This window comes from Monodelphis domestica, chromosome 3 (assembly GCF_027887165.1).
Source record: "Monodelphis domestica isolate mMonDom1 chromosome 3, mMonDom1.pri, whole genome shotgun sequence".
Lineage (NCBI taxonomy): Eukaryota > Metazoa > Chordata > Mammalia > Didelphimorphia > Didelphidae > Monodelphis > Monodelphis domestica.
This window is the reverse complement of record NC_077229.1, coordinates 456,786,340-456,810,978: the sequence shown is the minus strand read 5'-3', so window position 1 is coordinate 456,810,978 and position 24,639 is coordinate 456,786,340. Positions and strand designations below refer to the sequence as shown.

Sequence of the window (24,639 nt, the reverse complement as noted above, 5' to 3'; positions counted from 1 at the left end):
TCACTTTGCTATTTCTTTAATTCCCCCAAGCAATTATTTGCCAAATCTACCATTAAAATATATTTCCCATTCATTCTCTTGTTTCTACTTATATAAGAATTTGTACTTATGTAGCCATCCCTCTTATTTCTACTTATCTAGATTAGAGTTAATAAAGGGGAGACCATACTTTAAACTAGACTGATAGCCTTCTAATTAATCTCATTGCTTCCTGTCTCCCTGCTCTCCAAAATCTCCATGCTCCTGGCAGAATGATTCACTTAGTACACAGATATGACTACATCACTTCCCCCATCAAAAACCTTCAGTGCTTCCCATTATCTACAGGATAAAATACCAACTCCTGGATCTGGCATTCAAAGGTTTCCAAGAGTTGGCTCCTTTCCAGTCCTGTTTCATACTACTCCACTTTGGATACCTTCCTTCAACCAAGCCAAACTGAATTATAAGCCTTCTCTGATATTTCTTGTCTCCTTATCAAGATTCATTTGCATCCACCATTTGTAAAATACACCTCCCTCACCTATTAAAGCCTTCCTTATGCCAACTCTACAATTAATTTAACAAATTTAACAAAATAACAAAATTTACAATAAAATTTAAACTTATAGTATTTAGAGTTGTAAATTTTCTGAAAAATCATCCAGGCTATGACTTCGTTTTTAAAAATAAAGAAAATAAATGAGGTTAAGTGATTTGCACAAGAAAATAACACAATAAGTACCATTTTGGAGATTGAACCCAGCTCTTCTCACTCCCAATCCAATGTTCATAGTACTCTGACTGACAATGGTTAAAATTTACCTATCAAGAAGGTTCTTTGTATCATGCTTCTATGCATATGCAGTGCCCCAATTAGATCATAAACTCTTTGAGGCCAGAAACTTCAATTTTCATCTTCGTATGCACATAGTCAAGTCCAGTGACTTGAGCACAGCAGGCATATGCTTAAATTTAAACTAAAAATGAAATTTAATAAATGTTTTTGAATTTAATTCACCATCATTAGCACTATGCCACATTGTACTGTTTAAGAAAAACTCATGTTTAGAATAATGAGATCCTAACTCATCAAGTACAGATTAAATTGCATTCAGCATATTGTTGTTATCAAAGCAGGGAAGTATATAAATATATTTAGAAAAAAAATTTTAATGATTCAAACAAAACTTTAGTTAATATTAAAATTAGTCAGAATATTTCATTCCCCAAACATTTCAATTAACTGGGAATTTACTATACTAGTCAAAATAAGTGCTAAAAATTACAAATTCATTCAATAGCAATAGATTATCCAGTTAACATAATAGTGGTACTAGAAAGATGACTACATAAAACAAAGTGATTTTGGTTGCATATTTTCCAGCAATTGAAAGTCTTGGCTTTACTAAAGAATATAACATCCAACAACTGAAATACTACACAACTTGACTATAAAATCAAGCACTGTATTAAAAAGGATCTGTACATCTACATTTAGATCATACAGATGTGTTATATAATTAATGATGGTTTCTTGCTTGAGTGTATTTTTAACTCACTAAAAATGAAAATCTAACACAATCAACATGGTTAAACTTTTCAACAGTTTTAATACAGTTCTTCTCAAGGTTCTAAGCTTTTAGAAATCCAAATTAGGATATTGGAACTTTCATTCATTAGATGGCATGGTACTCTGCAAAGAGCCCTGAACCAAGAATCAGCATATTTATGTTGGAATCCACAAGTACCAGATGTATGATTGTGGGCAAGTCATTTAGCCTCTCTGGGGTCCAGCTTCCATCTGTAAAATTGGGATGGTAATATGTGTACACATGACACTCTGGGCCTTACCACTGCTTAACCCCCATGCCTAAAATGCCCTCCCTACTCACTTCTACCTCTAGGAAACCCTGATCTTCTTCAAGTCATAGTTGAAGTGTCAACTTCTATAGTAAGTCTTCCTGAACCACTAAGCTAGTACAAAGTAAATACTCCCTATACTCCCTTGTATTCATTTATATATGTTCATATATATAATGTACATATTTAAATATGTTAAGTTGAGCTCCCCCATTAGACTTTAACCACTTGAGGGGTCATTATGTTACTTTTTGTCATTTTATCTTCAATTCTTAGCATGGTGCCTGGTACATGAGCATTTAATAAATGTTCAATGATCCACTGATTGATAGTGTCCCAAAAGTCTTAGTGCAGCTTTAAGCTTTAGCCATTTGAATTGTTTTAAAGCAATCAAAGTGAAGTGACTTGCCCAAGGTCACATAGCTAGGAAGGGTCTGGGGCCAAAATTCAACCCAGGTCCTCCCCTCCAGGCTTGGTGTTCTATCTACTGTTTTTTGTTTTTTATAAAGACCCTGAAACACTATCTAAATGTGAATTGTTATAACATAGTATTGTAATGTTCTCAAATCACTTTCCTCACAACAACCCTGTGATATAAATATTATTCTCATTTAATCAACAAACACTAAGTATTTACACTGTAACAGATACTATGCTAGGTGATAGGGATGCAAAGACAAATCAGTCTCTGCTCTCAAAGAATTCACAGATTAGGAAACTGAGGCTCAAATAGGGAAAGGACCTGGCTGTAAGTGATGGAGCAAGCCAGTAACTATCAGAGGCAACATTTTAAGTCTGGCTTCTTGTCTCCAGGTCTAGTCCATCTTCTTTCCACTGCATCATCCTGCCTCTCTATAATGATAATTACAGTGAAGATATACACAAACATACAATATCTACAGTAATTCTCACCCCAGCGTTTGCCAACATATTCAACCCATGCTCTGTGCATGCCTATGAATAAAGCACGATGTCAAAGATAATCCTTAAAGATAATATTGTACACAATAAACATATTTTTAAACAGATATACAGGTCTAAGGGAATATTAAGAACCAAAACCAGTCTTAATTCTATATATAGGCGCAGCTAGGTAGCACAGTGGACAGAGCACCAGGCCTGGAGTTATTAGAACCTGTGGTCAAATCTAGCCTCAAGCATTTCCTAGCTGTGTGACCTTGGGTAAATGACTAGTCCTTGCAGCATTTCTGCCTTAAATTCTAAATACAAAACTTAATTTCAAACCACACTTTTTCATCAATTAAGAATCTTTCATTTCATAGCAAAACAAATATTTCAAAGCAAAAAAAATAAGATATTGACTTCAGTTCATATTTACTAAGTAGCTATTTTAATTATTTTAAACTTCTCACCCGGGGGCAACTGGGTAGCTCAGTGGATTGAGAGCCAGGCCTAGAGACACTTCCCAGCTGTGTGACCTTGGGCAAGTCACTTAACCCCCACTGCCTAGCCCTTACCACTCTTCTGCCTTGGAACCAATACACAGTATTGATTCCAAAACAGAAGGTAAGGGTTTAAAAAAAAAAAACTCACCAAAAAACTTTCAGATACAGCTAAAGGCTGAATGATTTCCATAGAGCAGAAAAGGTAGTCTTAGCAAATACTTAAAACTACTGATATTACAACTCTTTGGAAAAGCAAGGCTAGTTGAACTCTTTAGCACCTTGGATAAGCATCATTCAATTGCTCTTTCTTTTTAATTTAAAACAATTTCCACCGACTATCCTCCAAAATAACATTTTGTGTGATTTCTTTTCTAGTGTAGATAGAGCTGACTTTTCATTACTTTTGGTCAGTGAATTTCAATTTTATGAATTTAAAAGCCACATAAAATCAGTATTACCTATATTGGGAGAAAGAGGCTAAAAAAGGTAAAGAAAAAACAAGTATCCAAACTTTCTGAATATACCAGTTCATTATAAGATTGTGATTTTCACAATGTAGTGTAGCCCATCTCATAAGCTTACATGGTCTAAAAGTTATCTTCTTGGGGAAGGGGATTGTTTAGCATGGCTGAATGGAGTTTGGGTCAAGAGAAAAAAGATCTGGCAGCTCCACAAAATTATGGGACACTAAAAGTACAGTCAAAGTTTAGAAAGGAGATACTATTCAAGGAAGACCAGATGTGCTCTGTAGGCGGACCAGTCACTAGCATCATTTGGATCAAAGCATGACCCAGGAGTAATGTACTCCCTACCACCACTGCCTCCACTAAGCTGCACATGCAAGAGGCTGAGATTGTCTTCTCTCTTCTGTCCTCTCAGTATATAGACAGTGTCTTTTCCCTATAGGGCTTCCTATACCTGTTACATAGACCTTTTACATTTACTGTTCCTGTTTTGTTTTGTTTTTCAATTGATTTTCATTTTTTTACATAAGTATTCTTTCTCCATGGTTTTGAATTACTGTTAATGTCCCCAGAATTTGCTAAGAATGGTGAAGAAAAGGGAGAAGAAACAGTTCTGAGATTATTTTCTATAAGCTAGGATTTTCTTACCCAGTTTGATGGTCAAGTAAACCACCTGGGAGCACATTTTATAAGCTATTTGTCCTGTATTTTCATAGTAAATTCCCATGGTCAGAATCAGAATGGGGCCTGGAGCTTTTTTTCCTTGCCCCTCAGCTTGAATTGTTACTATTGGTGGTAACCTCCCTGTCTGAGCAGTCAAGAAGACCTCCCCAAGGCTAATTATTTATCCAATCTTCTCCCCAACCCCTCTCCCTCCTACTACTAATTCTAGTAGCTAGTTTTTGTTCAGCACTTTAAGCTTTGCAAAGCACTCCTATATCATTTTATTTGATTACTACAGTAATTCTGGGAGGTGAGTGTTAGCCTATTTTACAGATGGAAAAAACTAATGCTGAAAAGTTATAACTTGCCCAGGTCCAGCTCCTATAAAGCTAGATTTGAACTTGAGTCTTCTAATCTTTAAGTTCAGGGTGCTCTTTGTGCTATACTCCTGGGCTGCCTCTAGTTTTTAGAAAGAGGAATGGAAAAAGAAATGAAGGCAAGGGACTAAAGGAGAAAGTCTTGCCCAGAATGGCCCAGTAGGTGGAGACAGGACTATGAGGTTTTCAACCATGCCCTTTTCTAACTGGGAGAGACAGAGGGAGAAAAACTTAAACCACTTACTGGCAGCTACAGTGAGCCTAAGCAGCAAGAGTATATTATGCATTTGTTAAAAAGTAACTAAGATTATTTCTAACCACCTGTACCAGCCTTTCCCATAAGAAGTGGCAGCTATCAGAAAAGATTGTGGTGCCAAATCTTGACTCTGTTAAGTGATATTTACTATAGAATGAATGTATTTTGTTTTTAATTACAAAACCTAGAATCTGAAAAGCCACGCTCCCTCTTCAGATGCAGCTGTTGGCTGGAAATAGGACATAGCAACCTACAGGGATGTGAGTAGAGCCAGCAGAAGAACCAAGGAAAAGGTCTATCATATTTATAAGTCCCAAGGTGGGACTGTCATTAACATTAAACCAGTAAACTTATAAGGTGAGTTCCAGGTCTACAACAGCTCTCCCATATGTTCTCTCCCCTCTGTTCCCACTATCACCAGCCTAATGTGAGCCCTCAATTTCCTACTACCTAAACTCTCCTTTCTAACCATTCTTCACAGAACTACCAATCATCATCATCTTTACAAGGAGAGGCCCAAGCAGATGAATTCCTGCCATTTTCTTCACCTCACTGTTCTCCATCAGCCCTTGCCAGCAAGAAGCACATCACCCCAAAGCCATCACAATCCCAGACCATTGTTGCCATAGTGCCATTCCTTGGGAGCTGCTGTCCAGTCCCCATAAAAGCTAAGGTCAAATACTCTATACATCCCTAACAAGCTGTCATCTTGCCTTTGCTTGAAGACATTGCAGGGAGTGGAGTGGGGAGGGACCCATTATTCTCTGAGGCAGCTGATTCAGTTTTCAGACAACTCTGATTCTTAGAAAACTTTTTCCTTATATCAAGCCTAAATCTGACCTTTTTAACTTCTACCCATTCCTGGCTCTTGCCCTTGGGGAACAAGCAGAAAAAGTCAAATCCCTCTTTGGAGGAAAAGGCCTTCAAATACTTGAATAAAGCTATCACCTTGTCTCTACCATTTATTAGCTAGAGACCCCTGGGTAAATGATGCCTGGAAAAAAATAATAGCTCACGTCTATATAGTGCTTTCTGTTTTATAAAACTTTTCCCTCACATCACTATTAGGTATCCTCAGGTTAGAGATGGGAAAGGAGAGATGAAATAACTCAAAGTCACATGCCTAGTGTTAAAGCCAAGATTAACACTCTTTCTGATCCCAAATACAGTTCTTTCCACTCAAAATACTACTTACTATTAAGCTATTAGCAATTTAGTTTAAATTAGTTCCACAAGATTGCAAGTCTTGCAAGGAACTCAGGGATGGGATACTGGATTACTTAATGCTGACAGGTGAAGGTGGAAATAAGAAAGAGTTTAGAACACAGGGCAACTGGGTACATGGGTGGTAACACTGTGGTGGGGGGCCCAGGCAACCATAACATTTTATGAGCACCTAAGGTACTGAAATGGAGCAGTTAAAAAAAAAGGGGGGGGGGGGCAGATGGAAAACACAGCCTACTTCACATTTTTTCCCTAACAAACATATGGACTTAGAATAGCTGTTAAAAAGTTACAGAATGAATTTTCTACAATGGCCTTTAGCCAAAAGCAATACAGTTCTGACCTAAAAGATATGTTTTCCGTATGGCTTTTTGGTTTATTTTTCTAAAACACAAAAGAACACCCAGGAGAGTTGTGTAGCAATCAATGCAAATGAACTGAGAATTAGGCCAATATTTAGCCTTCAAAAAATGTCTCATGAAAGGTTTTAATTATTTATAAATATTTGTTAGAGCCACTTCAAAGACAGAGTTTAGACCAAAAAAAAAAAACAATCATTCAATCATACTGATTTGAAATGCTTTAACCTTTCTTACAACATAGGATCCTAGAACTTGAGATCTAGTCCAACACCCCTAATTTACAGAGGTGGAAGCTTGAGGACCAGGAAAGCTAAGTAACTTGCCCAAGGTTACATAAATAGTAAACAGAGCTGAGATCTGAACCCAGGCCTTAACTCTGGAGCCAATGTTCTTTCCATTCTAACATTACTGCCTTATCTATATTGGAAATTCTACCAAAAAAAAAAGAGTATTTTTTAGGTCTCACTTATTTTTACTTTTTCACCCATTTATTTTCCTTTCTTTATTTTAGCCTATCTTCTCCATAAATTATTCTTTTATCATTTGATCAATATTATGACATCACCTATCTTTGGTCCCAATGTAGTATTACTTTTCTAATAACATCACAGGCAAGATAATGCAATTTTGAAAGCATTGTTTTTCTAAAATCAATGATCAGTTGGTTCAAGCCAGTTTATACTCTTACAGTTTTTATCTCTATCCTTCCCCAGTGGCTAGTGTTGGGGTGCTTTCTGTAGCCATTGAATAATATTTACATAGCATTTTAATTTTCAAAGCATTTCCACATTCAATCTCTTATTTGATACCATTAAGGCAGGCATAACAGCTATTATATACATTTTTAAAATAATGCAATTGAAACTCAGAAATAAAGTCAAGTAACCTTACCAAAGTCATATGGGCAAAAAACAGGTGAGGCAGAATGGGAACCCTCAACTCTGAAGAATCTAATGCTCTTTCCACAAACATCAAACTTACTACTCAGCTTCTCTTTGCTTTACAAGAGTTTTCTGGAGTACTTTTCTAAAGCTGAAGAATTTAGCTAAAATAGATATCATATGTAAAATGCATATCATAGTGCATTTTAAGTCTCTAATAAAATTCTGCCTCATGGAGAAAATGGTACCTGAGCCAAGCCCTGAAGGAAGAAGATTTCAACAGATAGAAATATAGGGAGAATCCTCTTCCTGGCAGTGGACAATGTAAGGAAAATGCAGAAACAAGAGGGGGAAAGGATATCAGAGAATATTAATAGTTCCCATTTTATAGGAGCAGAGAGTTATTTGAGAATAGTATGGAATAAAGCTATAAATGTGGGTTGGAACCAAATTTTGGACAACCTTAAATGCTGAACTTAGGAACCTAGAAACCACTCCACAGGCAACTGAAAAGAGACCAGAAGTCTTATTGGCCAAGAGGCAATGGGTCATGAAAGAGGTAATAAGGGCCTGAATTATGGTGATGACAGTGAGAAGAGAGATTAAATGTGAGAAGAATCAACAGGATTTAAAAAATGATTAAATATGGAGAGTCAAAAATGGAAGAAGAATGCAAAGTCTCAATGGCATTACTTTAAAAAGAAAAGGGGAAATTAAAAGAAGCAGGATATTATTTTTTGTTGTTCTATTTGCAGGCCATGTGGCATCTACTGTGGAGAAACTGAACTATCCCCACCAATTGCCAACTAATTGCCACCTACAGGGCAGACAAGGCACCCTGAAAGATAGAGAGGAGGCAACAAGTGCCAAGCAAGTTAAACCATCACCCTATGCCAACTACTACCTTCCCTCAAACCCCAGTGGCGATAGCCTGTGACTCTGAACCCAAAAGCCTTAAGAATAGGAGTGAGCCAAGTTCATTGGCACTGCCTAGTCTAGGGGCCTCCTGTAATAATTGAGAGGAACAATCACTGAAGTAAAAACTAAATGGATGCCTTTTGGTTCTGAACAAATTAATGTGTAAGATTGTAATGGAAATACAATGTATTTATATGCATTAAGAAATTATGGAAGTGGGAAGAACTAGATGACTCAATGGTTTGAGAGCCAGGCCTAGAGACAGGAAGTCCTGGATTCAAATCTGTCCTCAGACACTTACTAGTTTTTTTACCCTGGGCAAATCACTTAATTTACTCCCATTATCTAACTCTAATGGCTCTTCTGCCTTGAAACCAATACAGAGTAATGATCATAAGACAGGAGGTAAGGGTTTTTTAAAAAAAAGAAATGATGAAAGTTTTTTCTAGGTTTTAGAGAAACCTAGAAAGACTTATGAAATGATACAGAATGAAGTGAGCAGAATCATAACAATTTATATAACAATATTATTGTAAAAACAAATTAACTTGTTTTTCACAATAATCACAATCACAAATAACTCTTGGATTCATAGTTACAGGCTATCTCCATTAGGGTTTGAGGGAAGGTAGTTGTTGACATAGGGAGATGATATGACTTGCTTGGTACTTGTTGCCTCTTCCCTATCCCTCAGGATGCCTTGTCTGCCCTAGAAGTGACAGGGAGTTAGTTGGCAACTGTAAAAACAAATAACAAAAAACAAAAAGAGAAATTTGATTTTATACCTAAAAAAATTAAAAGAAACAAAAAATTAAACAACAGGAAAGGTAGGAAGAGTCCAGGTTATTAGAAGCTTTAAGTATCAAGAAGGAATTAATGTTTGATTCTACAGATAACAGGGAAGGGAGTAGCATGGTCAGACCTGTGCTTAAGAAAAATCACTTTAGCAGCCGAGTCAAGGATGGATGGGAGTGAGGAGATATTTGGTGCAGAGAGACTGTTAAAAATCAAAATAGACCCTTCAAGAGATCATGAAGACCTGAACTAGATTACTGCTGTGTGAGTAAAGAGAAAGTAATATGTAGAAGAGATGGTAAAAAAGAACCACAGAATTTGACAACAAATGGGATGTGTGTGGGGTGAACAGAGATTGAGAGGTCAAGGATAACATTGAGAATTCAAGTCTGGGTGCCCGAGAGGTTAATGAAGCCCTCAAGAGTAATAAGAAAGTTCAGAAAAAAAAAACAGTTAAAGGGGAATAGAGGAAAGATGAGTTCTGTCTTGGACAGGTTGAGTTTGTGACCCTCTGGGACATTCATTTTGAGATATCCAAAAGGTAGTTGGTAGATTATAGTTCAAGAGAAAGGCTAAGGCTAAATATAAAAATCTAAGAATTATGTACACAAAGATGATCACTGTATCATAGGAACTAACTGATGTGATCATCAAGAGAAATTGTAATAAAGTGAGAAAAAGAGTATAAGACCTTCCAGGGTTACTAGAAATGACATAGGTGAAGAATGTCCCCATTAGTAAGAACCAAATTCAGAATAGAATGAATACCAGAATTTAGGTTCTTACATCCTTTGAAGGTTAGAGACCATGGAGTTACATACTTTCAGGAAACTCAGAGCAGGATGGGAGGAAAAGTCTCAAGAACAAAATTCTGGCAACCCAAAAGGAAACATTTCCAATAAGAATAAAAGAAGTTAAATGTTTCTGTAAAGACTGATGTTAATTGACAAGGAACTTACCAATCAACTTAGATTTTTTTTTTAAAAAAAGAAGTATAAAGAATATGTAAGCAAGGTCAAGTAGTTAACCTGAGAATGAATGAGTATGGCACAGTAAAAACAGTATCAAGAACAATAAAGCTCAAAATGAGTTGAAATGAAGGAAGTTAAGCACAACTTGGAGGGGAGGGGGGATATTAGTTATAATGGGATAAAAAGGAAGACCAAAAGAACAGGACCTTTACATGGGGTGGATAGGATGATGATAATTAACAACAGAGAAAAAAGAGAATGGCTCGATTCTTATCTTATTTCTGTTTTCTCTGAAAAGGAGTATAACCTTTATCCTGGAAATATCACAACAAAAGAGACTAACAGAACTAACACTGAAGTAAAGAGAAAGTAAGAGAGTTAACTACCTTAATGAATTCAAATCACCTGGCCCAGAGAGGAATTGAAAAAAAAAAGGCTGCTAAGACATCATCAGTGGAATTTAAAAGATCATGGAAAATAGGAACTATAACAAAATTGGAGAAAGGGGAAATAGCTCAATTTTTTCTTTTCTTTTTTTATAACAATATTTTAAAATTTTAATTCCAGTCTCTCCCTCCCATTTGGTCTATTTTGCCTTTAAAAGGGTTCTTTTCTTCAGTGAATGTTTTTTGCCGCTTTTACCATTAGGCAAATTCAATTTTTAAAGGAATTTTCTGTATTTTGTGCCTCTTTTTGCCAACTTGTTCTCATAATTTTCTTGCATCACACATATCTTTTCCCAAATTTTCATCTATTACTCTATCTCTTTAACTCTTTTACAAATTCTTCTTCAGCTTGGGTCTAATTGGCATTTTTCCTTAAGGCTTTTACCTAGCTATTTTCATGCTATTATCTTCTTTTGGATTTATTTCTTGGTTTTCCCTGCCCCCATAGTGGCTTTTTATGGTCAAATAAATTTTCCATTGTTTGCTCATTTTGTTTTCAGCCTATTTCTTGACTTTGAACTTCATGTTAAAGTTGGGATCTGCTCACCTGTGGTAAGAAGGCACCATTCCAAGCTTCAAGCTTTTTCAAACTACTCTTTTCAGAGCTAGTTCTGGGAGTCTGCTTGCTTTTGGTGCTTCCAGTTTGGTGTGATCGTAGCAGAGATATAGTCACTGTTTTCCTGGTCTGCTCTCTCTGGTCTTTACTAAGGAAATGTCCAACTTCCCCTGCAGTTACATTCACTCCTCTTTGTTTTGGAACCATAACCAGGGCTTCTGCTCCCTTGTGACTGACCACCAGTTCAGAAAATAGGATGGAGGGAAATATACAGTTAGAACTCATAATTGTGAATAGGAAATGAGATGAACTAATTCATAAAATGGAAGCAGATAACAGAATGGATTAGAACAAGAATGCAAAATATTGGATAGAAAAGAAATGCTTTGAAACAGAAACACACAGAGAGTTAAAATAAAAGGATGGAGCAAACCTGTCATATGGTATTAGAAGCAGCTATGATCTCAGAAAATATAAAATAGACATAATTAAAAGAGAAAATCAGGGAAACTACATTTCTTAAAAAAGGTACCATAGGCAGCAAAATAATATCAAAACATTTTATAGCAAATGTCTCTGATAAAGGCCTCATTTCTCAAATGTGTAAGGAAATATATGAAATATATAATATATAAAAATAAGAGGTATTGGGGAGGTGGAGTCAAGATGGCAACTTAGAGGCAGTAAACCTTTCCTCACCAATCAAAAACACAATGCTTTCAGGGGACTGAAAACCAAATCTAACAACAGGACAGAGCTAGGGAACTGGACACAACTTAAAAGGTATGCCCCCAAAAAAGCTTGAATTCTAGAACTCATGGGCTTAAGGGGAAAGAGGAAGGTCCCAGGGCCCTTCCCTACCTACAGCACTGAGTCTCCAGCTGTGGCTAGAATCTCTTCATGGGAAAGGTCACAAGGCTGGAGGGAGAACCTTGATGGCAAAGCTGTGCCAGGCTCAGAGCTTAGAACACAGGTGGTGTAGAGAGGCTGGAGGAGAAGCACAGTAGGCAGTTGAGTAGCAGCCCAAACTCTCCATCTTCCCTCCCCCCACCCCCATTCTGGAGGTTCTGGGCTCAGGGCACAACCAGCTTTGCAGATCAACTCTGCCCTGGCTCAATCTCAACAATAAGGGCAGATAAGAAGCCTTCAGAGGGCAGAGAAGCTTAAACTCCAAAACCCCTCCCCCACAGACTGATCTGAGAGTCTCACTGACTAAGCTCCAAGGGGTAAAGGCTGCCACAAACTACAGGCAACAACCTTGACCACAGGGCAGGAAGCCCAGCTACTTTTCAGCTTTTACTGTCAGCTGGAGAAGATCAGACTACCTGATCAATCAGCAGAACAGAAAAGAAGCCCCTTCACAACAAAACAGCCAAAACTCACAGATCCAGCACAAAATGAGAGGAGCAAGACTACAGCAACAACAGGGGGGAAAGAAGGAGGAAATGTGACAAGGAAATCACTTTAAAAGACTGATATATATTAATTTAAGGTCACCAAAGAATTCAGCTATGTAATTCCTTAATGAAAACTCAAGTCAGCAGTCAACCTTTTATGGAGTTTAACTACAAACAGGAGGAAGAAAGGTATTAGAGAGAGAGAGAGAGAGAGAGAGAGAGAGAGAGAGAGAGAGAGAGAGAGAGAGAGAGAGAGAAGGGAATAGGGCTTAAATAGCCCCTCTGTTTAGGCTGGGCCAAAAGGCCCAAGCCCTTAGATAGCTGAGGCAAAGAAAAGAGATCAGTCCCTATCACTCACGTGACCAAAATGGAGAAACAGCCTCAGGGGCCTCCACCTCCAGCTTCCTTCAGAGCAAGCTTCTCAGAGCACAACCTCTCAGAGCAAAACCTCTCCAACCTCCTCAGTCCTCAGTCCCCGCGATCTTTAAGGAAACCATCCAAGTTCCCTCCCCTCAGTTCTCACATCTACCAATCACTGTTCATGTCTTCCCTGTGCCACTGGTGGCTCTAGCTTAACCCAGGACCGCCCAGAGGTCTGTGGCTTTGCACATGTCTGTTGAAGGTCATATTCTCAAATAATTAAATCTTGATCCTTTGCTGCAGCCCTTCCTAAATCCTGTTACCCTGAGTAGGGTGGAGATTGGAAGTTCCAAGACCTGGTTCTGTCATTCCAAATATCTCTATTGTATCAATTCTAAAATCAATCATGACTCAAAGAACTTCCTGTTCTATGCTTAAGCATAGGTCAAAGCCCTTTCCATTGTTCAGCAAAAGGTTTCTGTCCTAAAGTAATCTTAAGTAGGGAGGAGAAGGACCCTCCCATGCCAAGGGGGGGTTCATATTCCAATAGACTATCAGTAGGAAATTTTTAAAGTATGAAATTTCCCAATGGTGAAATTTCCAACATTTATAAGTCTAAGAAATTTTAAGGTTTACAGAAATATGAATAAACAAAAGAAAAAGAAAAAAGAAATTACAATCAACAGCTTCTATCCAGGCAGTGAACAAAGACCAAACAAAACAGAGGAGGATCAAGGAACACCAAGAAAAAACACAGAAATTCCAGCAAATTTGACACAGGCTTTGGAAGAACTCAAAATACAATCCAAAAAACAATTAAAAGAGAATGAAGACAACTGGTAAAATAAGTTAAAAAGCAAAATAAATCACCTGGAAACAGAAAATAGTGTCTTGAAAGCCAAAATTAATCAAGTTGAAAATGAGGCAAAGGAGATGAAAGATGAGGCAAAGAAAATGAAAGATGAGCTCCAAAGAAAATCAGACCATAAGGGGGATGACCAAAATGCCAAGGATGAAATTCAGTCTTTAAAAACTAGACAACAGGGATTTCTGGGTAAACATGGTGGGAGTCTAGACCCAGGACTCTTCCTTTCCTGAGCACCTACCGATATAGACTACCTCAAAAGACAAAAAAAAAAAAACAAATTCACATGAATGAAGGGAGTCTACAGTAGGGCCCATCATTGAAGGTATGTAGGATTTGGGCATTTCCACACAATAAGGGGGTAAAAAAGCTTCCACCAAAACGCAAGCTGATCTACCCTCCTCCACCCCACCTACGGAGCCAGAGTCAGAGCCAGCACATGCTAGAATCAGTGAGTGAGCAAGGGACAACTCTAGACTGAGTGAAAGGCACCTCTAGGTCCTTGGCAGCTGACTAAGAACACCAAAGACTTACCCCTGAGAACAGCTAGACTTGATATCTCAGCAGGCTGAAGAGCATAGACCGTGGGCACCCACAGGGAGATAGCACAGAGAAGGGCAGCAAACAGAAGAAGATGCAGAGACATGAGAGCTGGTCTCAGGTAAAATCCTTGTTCCTTAGTTCCATACACTGAAAGCCAGCTATCCTCACTCAGATTTCTAACTGGAAAGGGAAGGAAAAACCACCATAGTGATGGCAAACAGTGGCCAGGAACAACTTCCCAACACCAAGAAAAACAAGAATAAGAGGTTGACCCTGGATAATTTTTATGGAGGAAAAACCCAGGCTACAGAGGAAATACAAATAAATGCACCAAAAGCTTCCCCAAAAAAAAAAATGGAAATTGGCCACAAGTTCTTGAAGAACTTAAATTGGAGTTTATCAAAAAGATGGAAGCCTTCTGGGAAGAAAAGTGGGAAAGAGTTCAAAAAGAAAATAAGAGTTTAAAGGACAAGAACTCCCAATTGGAGAAACAGCTGGAAGCCAGAAAAAGTAGGATAGACCAAACCAAAAAGGAAAATCAAAAAATTATAGAAGAAAACCAGGCCTTAAAGACCAGAATTGGGCATTTGGAAGCCAATGATCTTGCAAAGCAGCAAGAATTAATAAAGCAAAATCAAAAGACTGACAAAATAGAAGAAAACATAAAATATCTCACTGACAAGATGACAAATCAGGAAACTAATCACAAAGAGATAATTTGAGAATCATTGGTCTACCTGAAAACCCAGAAATAAACAGAAATCTTGACATCATACTATAAGAAATTATCCAAGAAAACTGCCCTGATGTTCTTGGAAAAGGGGGCAAAATAGACATTGAAAGAGTTCATAGAATACCCTCTATACTAAATCCTCAAAAACCAACTCCCAGGAATGTAATTGCCAAATTCAATAGCTTCCAAGCTAAGGAGAAAATTTTAAAAGAAACCCCAAAAAATGACAATTCAGATATCAAGGAGCAGCAATCAGGATTGCACAAGATCTGGCAGCTTCTACACTAAAGGACCACAAGGCTTGGAATATGATATTCAGAATGGCAAAAGAATTGAGACTTCAACCAAGGATCACCTACCCATCAAAACTGACTATATACTTCCAGGGGAAAGTATGGGCATTCAACAAAATAGAAGATTTCCAAATATTGTAAAGAAAAGACCAGAAATAAGTGGAAAGTTTGATATCCAAACACAAAGATCAAGAGAAACATGAAAAGGTAAATAAGAAAGAGAGGGAAAAGGGGGAAACTGTTTTTTTATTCAAATTTTCATCTTTAAGGGCTTCAATAAGATCAAATTTTTTATATTAATATATGGGGGAAATGTTATTTGTAACTCTCAAAACTTATATTCACTATTATATTAATTAGAAGAATCATTCACAGGACGAGGCTGGGGTAATAAATGGTATAAGATGATATGCAAAAAAAGAAAAACGCAAGGGGGAATCAAAAATGACACCAAGGGATACCTGAAGAAATAAGATAAATAAGATAATCTTTATCACACAAAGAGACACATGGAAAGGGAAGGGGGAAGAATACTCTTATAAGAAGGAGAGGAAAAGAGTGCTAATAGGTAATACGTAAACCTTACTCTCAGTGAAATCAATTCTGAGAAGGAAGAGCACCTAGATCCATTGGGTTATTGAATTCTATCTTACCCTACAGGGAAAGTGACAAGAGAAAACAATAGGGGCACGGGGCAGGTAGTACAAAAAGTGAGGGAAAGAGAGGGGAGAAGAAACTTGACAGACCCTAAAAAAAAAATAAGAAGAAGGGAACAAAAAGGGAGGGGGCAGAAAGGAAAGCATATTAAGGGTGGGGATTAGGGGGATTTATTAAAAGCAAATCACTGGTTTAAAAGGATATAGCAAAAGAAGAAAGAACAGAACTAGGAGAGGATATCAAAATGCTGGGGAATATACACGTGGCAATCATAACTTTGAACGTGAATGGGATGAACTCACCAATAAAACAAAAACAAATAACAGAGTGGATTAGAAACCAAAATCCTATCATATGTTGTCTACAAGAAACACACATGAGGTGGGTAGATACTCACAAGTTCAGAATTAAAGATTAGAGCAAAAACTATAGGGTCACAACTGAGAGAAAGAGGGCAGGAGTAGCAATCATGATATCTGACAAAGCCAAAGTAAAAATAGATTTGATTAAAAGGGATAGGGAAGGTACTACATCCTGATAAAAGGTAGTATAGGCAATGAGGAAATATCAGTCTTCAACATGTATGCACCAAATGTATCCAAATTTCTAAAGCAGAAACTAGTAGAGTTGAAGGGGGAAATAGAGAGTAAAACTATATTAGTGGGAGACCTGAACTTACCACTGTCAAATTTAGATAAATCAAATCAAAAAATAAATAAGAAAAGAGGTAAGAGATGTGAATGAAATCTTAGAAAAATTAGAGTTAATAGATACATGGAGAAAAATAAATAGTGACAAAAAGGAATACACCTTCTTTTCATCAGCACATGGTATATTCACAAAGATTGACCATGTACTAGGTCATAAAAACATGGCAAACAAAAGCAGAAATAATAAATGAAACCATTTCAGATCATAATGCAATAAAAAATAATAATCAATAAGGGTACATGGAGAAGCAAAAACTAATTGGAAATTAAACAATACAATTCTACAAAATCAGTTAAAGAACAAATCAGAGAAACAATTAATAATTTCATTGAAGAAAATGACAATGATAATATATTCTTTCAATATCTATGGAATGCAGCCAAAGCAGTTCTTAGGGGAAAATTTATATCCTTGAATTCATATATTAACAAATAGGAAGGGTAGAGGTCAATGAATTAGACATGCAAATCAAAAAACTTGAAAGCAAACAAATTAAAAATCCCCAGATGAAAACTAAATTAGAGATCCTAAAAATTAAGGGAGAAATTAATAAAATCGAAAATGAAAGAAGTATTGAATTAACAAATAAGACTAGAACCTGGTATTTTGGAAAAACAAACAAAATAGACAAAGTACTGGTCAATCTAATAAAAATAAAAGGAAAAAAGAAAACCAAATTAACAGTATCACAGATGAAAAGGGAGACCCCACCTCTAATGAAGAAGAATTTAAAGCAATCATAAAAAACTATTTTACCCAATTATATGGCAACAAATACGGCAATCTAGGTGATATGACTGAATATTTACAAAAATATAAATTGCCTAGATTCACAGAAGAAATGTTCTTAAATAATCTCATATCAGAAAATGAAATCCAACAGGCCATCAAAGAACTTCCTAAGAAAAAATCCCCAGGGCCTGATGGATTCACCAGTGAATTCTATCAAACATTCAGAGAACAGCTAATCCCAATACTATACAAACTATTTGACATAATAAGCAAAGAGGAACTTCTACCAAATTCCTTTAATGACACAAATACGATACTGATTTCAAAGCCAGGCAGGTCAAAAACAGAGAAAGAAAACTATAGACCAATCTCCTTAATGAACATAGATGCAAAAATCTTAAATAGAATACTAGCAAAAAGACTCCCTCCAGCAAGTCATCACAAGGGTTATTCACTATGATCAGGTGGGATTTATACAAGGAATGCAAGGATGGTTCAATATTAGGAAAACCATCCACATAATTGACCATATCAACAAGCAAACCAACAAAAATCAATAGATGCAGGAAAATCCTTTGACAAAATACAATACCCATTCCTATTGAAAACACTAGAAAGTATAGGAATAGAAGGTCCTTTCCTAAAATAATAAGCAGTATTTATTGAAAACCATCACCAAACATCATCTGTAATGGGAATAAACTAGAAGCCTTCCCAATAAGATCAGGAGTGAAACAAGGATGCCCATTATCACCTCTATTATTTAACACTGTACTAGAAACACTAACAGTTGCAATTAGAGAAGAAAAAGAAATTGAAGGTATTAAAATAGGTAATGAGGAGACCAAGCTATCACTCATTGCAGATGATATAATGATATACTTAAAGAATCCTAGAGAATCAACCAAAAAGCTAGTAGAAATAATGAACAACTTTAGCAAACTTGCATGATACAAAATAAACCCATATAAGTCATCAGCATTTCTATATATTTACAACACATCTCAGCAGCAAGAATTAGAAATAGAAATTCCATTTAAAATCGCCCTAGACAATATAAAATACTTAGGAATCTAACTGCTGAGACAAACACAGGACTATATGAACACAATTACAAAACATTTTCCACACAATTAAAACTAGACCTAAACAATTGGAAAAACTTTAATTGCTCATGAGTAGGATGAGCTAGCATAATAAAAATGACAACCCTACCCAAACTTATGTACTTATTTAGTGCCAATACCCATCGAACTACCAAAAAACTTTTTTTTTACTGAATTAGAAAAAAAGCATAACAAAGTTCATTTGGAAGAACAAAAGATCAAGGATATCCAGAGAAATCATTAAAAAAAAAAAAGGCAAAGGAAGGTGGCCTAGCACTACCAGATCTTAAACTATACTATAAAGCAATGGTCATCAAAACAATTTGGTACTGGCTAAGAGACAGAAAGGAGGATCAGTGGAACAGACTTGCAGTAAGTGACCTCAGCAACACAGGCTATGATAAGCCCAAAGATCCCAGCTTTTGGAACAAAAACCCACTATTTGATAAAAACTGCTGGGAAAATTGGAAGACAGTATGGGGGAGACTAGGTTTGGATCAATATCTCACATCCTACACCAAGATAAACTCAGAATGGGTGAATGACTTGAATATAAAGAAGGAAAATATAAGTAAATTAGGTGAACACAGAATAGTATAAATGTCAGATCTTTGGGAAAGGAAAGACTTTAAAACCAAGCAAGAGGTAGAAAAAAATGACAAAATGTAAAATCAATAATTTTGATTACATCAAATTAAAAAGGTTTTGTATAAATAAAACCAATGCAACCAAAATTAGAAGGGAAGCAACAAAACGGGAAACAATCTTCATTACAAAAACCTCTGACAAAGGTCTAATTACTCAAATGTACAAAGAGCTAAATCAACTGTACAAAATAAACCAAGCCATTCTCCAATTGATAGACGGGCAAAGGACATGAATAGGCAATTTTCAGTTAAAATCAAAACTATGAATAAGCATATGAAAAAATGTTCTAAATCTCTTATAATCGGAAAAATGTAAATCAAAACATCTCTAAGGTACCAACCTCACACCTATCAGATTGGCTAACATGACAGCAATGGAAAGTAATGAATGCTGGAGGGGATGTGGCAAAGTTGGGACATTAATGCATTGCTGGTAGAGTTGCAAACTTATCCAACCATTCTGCAGGGCAATTTGGAATTATGCCCAAAGGGCGGTAAAAGACTCTGCCCTTTGAGCCAGCCATAGCACTGCCATGTTTGTACCCCAATGAGATAATAAGGAAAAATACATGTATATGAATATTCATAGCTGAGTTCCTTGAGATGGCAAAAAATCGGAAAATGACAGGATGTCCTCTGATTGGGGAATGGCTGAACAAATTGTGGTGTATGTTGGTGATGGAACACTGTTGTGCTTAATGGAATAATAAACTGGAGGAATTCCATGGGAACTGGAACAACCTCCAGGAAGTAATGCAGAGTGAGAGGAGCATAACCAGGAGAACAATGTACACAGAGACTGATACACTGTGGTACAATCAAATGTAATGGACTCCTCCATTAGTGGCAATGCAGTGATCCTGAACAACCCGGACGGATCTATGAGAAAGAACACTATCCACATTCAAAGGAAAAACTGTGGGAGGAGAAACACAGAAGAAATTCAACTTTTTTATTACATGAGTCCATGGGGATATAATTGGGTATGTAGACTCAATGATCATCCTAGTGCAAATATCATCAACATGGAGATAGGTTTTGATCACTGCCACATGTAAAACCCAGTGGAATAGCATCTCGGCTCTGGGAAGGGGTGGGGGTAGGGGAGGAAAGAATATGATTCTTGTAACCAAGGAAAAATATTCTATATTGACTAATTAATTAAAATGTTCAAAAAAAAAAGTTATTCCCCAATTGACAAATGGTCAGAGAATATAAATAGGCAGTTAAAAAAAACAGTTATAATATTATTAAAAAATCATCTAAATCATATTTTTTTTTTTAATAAAAAACCCTCACCTTCTGTCTTAGAATGAATAGAATAGTAAGGGGTAAGCAGATGGGATTAAGTGACTTGCCAAAGGTCACATAGCTAGTAAGTGTCCACCAAGGAACCTCTAAATCACTCTTGATCATAGAAAGAGAAATTAAAACTACTCTGAGTTAGCACCTCATAACTATCAGAAATTACAAATGTTGGAGATGAAGGAAAATAGATACATTAATGAGCTGCTGGTGGTATAGTGCACCAATCATTTTTGAAAACAATTTAGAACTATGCCCAAAAGGCTATAAAACTATACACTTTGATGCAGGAAGAAAAAGGACCGACATGTACAAAAAAATTTTAAGCAGCTCTTTTGGTGGTGGCAAAGCATTGGAAACTGAAGGGATGTTTATTAATTGTGAATGGCTGATTATGATGAAGTACTATTATGCTATAAAAAATTACAAGGGGTAGTTTCAGAAAAACATGTAAAGATATACATTAACTGATGCAAACTTTTCTGATTCTTCTAGAAAGAACAGCAACATTGTAATGATGACTAACTGTGATCTAGTTAATACTGGTTACTCTAGTTAATATGATGATCCAAGGAAATTCCAAAGGGCCCATGATGAAAAAAAGGTACTCTGAGTACAAACTTAAGAATAATTTTCTTGCTTTTTTTGAGATATGGCTAACATGGAAATATTTTGCATGATTTCACATGTGCAACTGCTATATTGCTTGCCTTCTCAGCGGCAGAGGAGGGGGTGTGAGGGAGAGAACATGGAACTCAATATTAAAGAAAAAAAGAATATTTACAAGAATAGCTTTTTTAATAAATTTTTTTTAAGAAATAGATATGTTTTGCTTGGAAGAAACTCAAGGAGGATGTGTTAAGTGTAAAGAGCTGTTGTATGGAGGGGGCATTAGTCTTAATTTTGTTTAGCCTAAGATAACAGAACAAAGAGCTATGGATAAAGTAGCAAAAAGGGAACTTTGGGCTTATGTCCGAGAAAATTTCCTGAGTTGTCCAAAAATGGAGTGGGATGACTCAAAAGGTGATGAGTTCCTTGCCTTGGGAGATTTTTCAAGAAAAGCTAAAAGACTACTTGTCATATATGTTTTGGACTATATGGTTCTCAAATTTTGTAATTTTGTTAAATCACCTGATCTCTGTGGCTTGTTTCAATTATGAAAAAGCCTAGATGACCTCAGAAGATCCTTTCCAAGCCATAAGAATCCATTTCTTCTATGCCATAATATTTACCACCATCTTAATGTGGTGCTTAGGGATACAAACACAAGATACTACTATGTTAATGTCTATAATGTATATATAATCTGTACACATGAGCTTGTTCCTTTGCGAAGATCCATAAACTTGGGGCTTTCATCTCTCAAATCATTGCTCTCCAACAAAATTTTCTGTTAATATATTTCCCTTATCATACTTTAGGCAGGCTATTTTGCCAGGAAACTTTTAATGTTTCAGTTATTTGATACATGACAGATTCTCGTCCCATTTTGCCATGTATAGTTTCATGTAACTTACACTTCTACATGGTTACATTTCAGTAAACTTAAGTGGCACATTTTATCAAGTAATGTGAGATCCAATTTAAATGTGTTATTTGAGGTAAAAGAAAAAAGTCAGCTCCAAACTAACAACCCCCAAAAGTCTGCTAACATAGCAAAACTTTCAGCTCCAAGTCCTCATCCTACCTTAAACAACAACAACAAATCACTTCACTACCCTAAAAAGTTTTACTTAAATAGCAAGTCTCAGCACAACCACTATGCTCTAAAGGAGACTTTGATCCCTCTCACTTTCTGGGGCCTCGCCCTCCAACCTATCAGGCTTACTCCATGAAATCTGCTATACTACACGAAATGAAGTGCACACCTGGTCTTGCTCCACAAAAGGGGAAGCTCTCTAAGGGCAATGGCTGCCCTCCCTTTTTCACAGTACACCTAGCACTTCGGACAGTGCCTGTCCCGTGGGAAGTGCTGGGATGGATCTCCACCAGGCGGCTGCAGCTGTAGGAACCCCAAGGGCGGGAGTGAAGAGGTAGCGCTGCAGGCTCAGAATCCTTTGCTTCTCTGTTCTATTTCCTCCTCCAGACCTGATTCAGTCCCCAGAGATGACTAGGAGCAAGCAGAAGACCGCCCCCTTGGGCCGGGCCTCCCCTCCCCTTCTTCCTTCCGGAGGCCTCCAAGCACTGAAGGGGACAAACGAATAGGGTGGATTGTGGGACGGATAGATGGATACTCACTCCGCTCCGCTCTGCCCCTCGCACCGTTGCCGAGACAGACGGTGGGCACGGAGGCGGGGCGGCGTACGGCGTGCCAGGGAACTGGCGGCTCGGCCACCGTCCCTGTCCAGCCCGTGGGGCAGATGCTTCCCCTAAATGAGAGAACGAAGGTCGCACTAACCGCGGGAGAGGAAGGAGGCGGAACTTGTTAAGCGCCCCGCCTCCTCACGACAGCTTGCGACCTCCGGAGGCTCCTCCTCCTTCCCCTCCCACACGCCGCCACTCCCGTCAGCGTGGGCGGGCGGATGCGGAGGAGGCTGACGTAGGTCTCCAGGGCGGAAGAAGGGCGGGACGACCTTCCCCCGCCGGTGACGTCATCCGCCTCCAGAGCCAACTGGGTTCCCAAGTTCTCCGCCCCTTCTCTCTACCCGGCCCTACCCCCACCCTCCAGTACATTAAAAAAAAAAAAGTGAGGGAAGGAGAGGCCATCAGGTTTTGGGTGGGGAAGCAAAGCCCACGTGGCTCCAGCTGGGGAATTGGAAAGGCAATGCTGTGGTTGAGTTATTGTGCATTTAAATTATGCACATTACATACAGAAGCAACAACTTTACAATTCTTGAAAATAAAAGACTGGTAGGATTGGAAGAAAGTGATGGACTACTCAATCCACCTACTGGAAAAGGCAGGCAATGGAAAGGGCAGCTAAGCATCTACCTCACCCCACCCACTCTCCCACTACCAAGTCCCACCAGCTCATATCGAAGGCTACACTAGAATGGGAAGAGTTGGGGGAAGGGTGGAGAAAATCTAAGGAGAGAAGGAGTAAGGGGGTAATAACAGTACTATATGTGGTTCCCTGGAAAATCCAGCAAGATTTGAAGCAAATAAAAACTGCTCTAGGAGAAAAAAAGGTGGATGTTAGAGAACAAAAGATAAATGTAGGAAGAAGGAAGTAGTAGCAGGAAGAAGACAAACACTTGAGGATGAGACAGCAGACATCTGAGAGAGAACTACAGCGTCTGCTACTGGCAACACATCAGAATCTTATTAATATGAAAAGGAACAGGTGGATGCAGAAAATGAAATGGAGGAAGGATGACCTATCTTTAAGGCTACATCGGAAAGAGTTACATGAATGACAGTTGCTTAACTATCTTCTTCAGCTTTAGAAAGGCTGCTACTTCACGTCCTGAACTTTTCCATTGCAAAGAAAATTTCAAAGATCTTTTAATGACCTTAAGGTCTACTCGATTCCCTCTTCTTCAGCTTTAGGGAGTTTATTTTAGATGAAAAGTTCTGAGTTCAGTTGATATAGGCACTGTACCCCAGAAACCCAGGCGGAACTATTATCAGGGAAACTCCCTTGCCCTTGCACCCTTGTGACTCAACCTAGAAACACCCAATGACCCCACCCAGGGTCCTGAGATGTTTACCCTCTTTTGTCCTCTAGTTTTAAGATGGACAAAGAGATGAATCTTGATGCCTCCAGGCAGACCCCAGTCAGATGACCACCTCACCCCACCAAGTGCCTGAGGAACTAACACTATAGATCACATCCACAAACCCCAGAACCGATGTCATCTGGGGGACAGCCTTTCCATCCATGCTGTCCCCATGAAGGAACAGCCTTTCCTTTCATGCTGTCCTCCCAGGAACTGCTCCCCATCTTGCTGTCCCACCTTGCTATCCTCCTGGCCACTCTCAACATTACTTTCTAAATTAATAAATCTCTTTTTTGTTTTTAAGCTAAGTTTTGGAGTCTTGCATGCTTGCAAAAGGTATCCTTCCCGAACCCCAAGGGTATCCTTCCTACCCATAACACAGTCACAATCCCTTTGAGCCCCCATTTTTAAAAATTTCTAATATTTAGACAAAGGTTGGGCTCTCTGTTTTTAAACAAAACAGAACTATT

General features: G+C 37.8%; 1 protein-coding gene across 5 annotated transcripts in view; it reads right to left on the bottom strand.

The window, feature by feature from the left end:
- ATG10 (autophagy related 10) overlaps positions 1–22,963 on the bottom strand; it is a 409,500-nt gene extending 386,537 nt beyond the window's left edge. The window contains exon 1 of one of the 5 annotated variants that reach the window (XM_007487365.3): positions 22,379–22,963. Coding sequence is in view for 3 of the 5 variants with exons in the window: in XM_056824607.1 (XP_056680585.1) it covers positions 11,153–11,446 (294 nt within the window). In the remaining 2 variants the exon portion in view is untranslated. Of the gene's footprint in view, positions 1–11,152; positions 14,882–22,378 lie in introns of those variants that run through there. The other 4 variants (XM_007487366.3, XM_056824607.1, XM_056824608.1 and 1 more) reach the window with 4 other exon arrangements.
- Between the last annotated feature and the right edge of the window lie 1,676 nt (positions 22,964–24,639).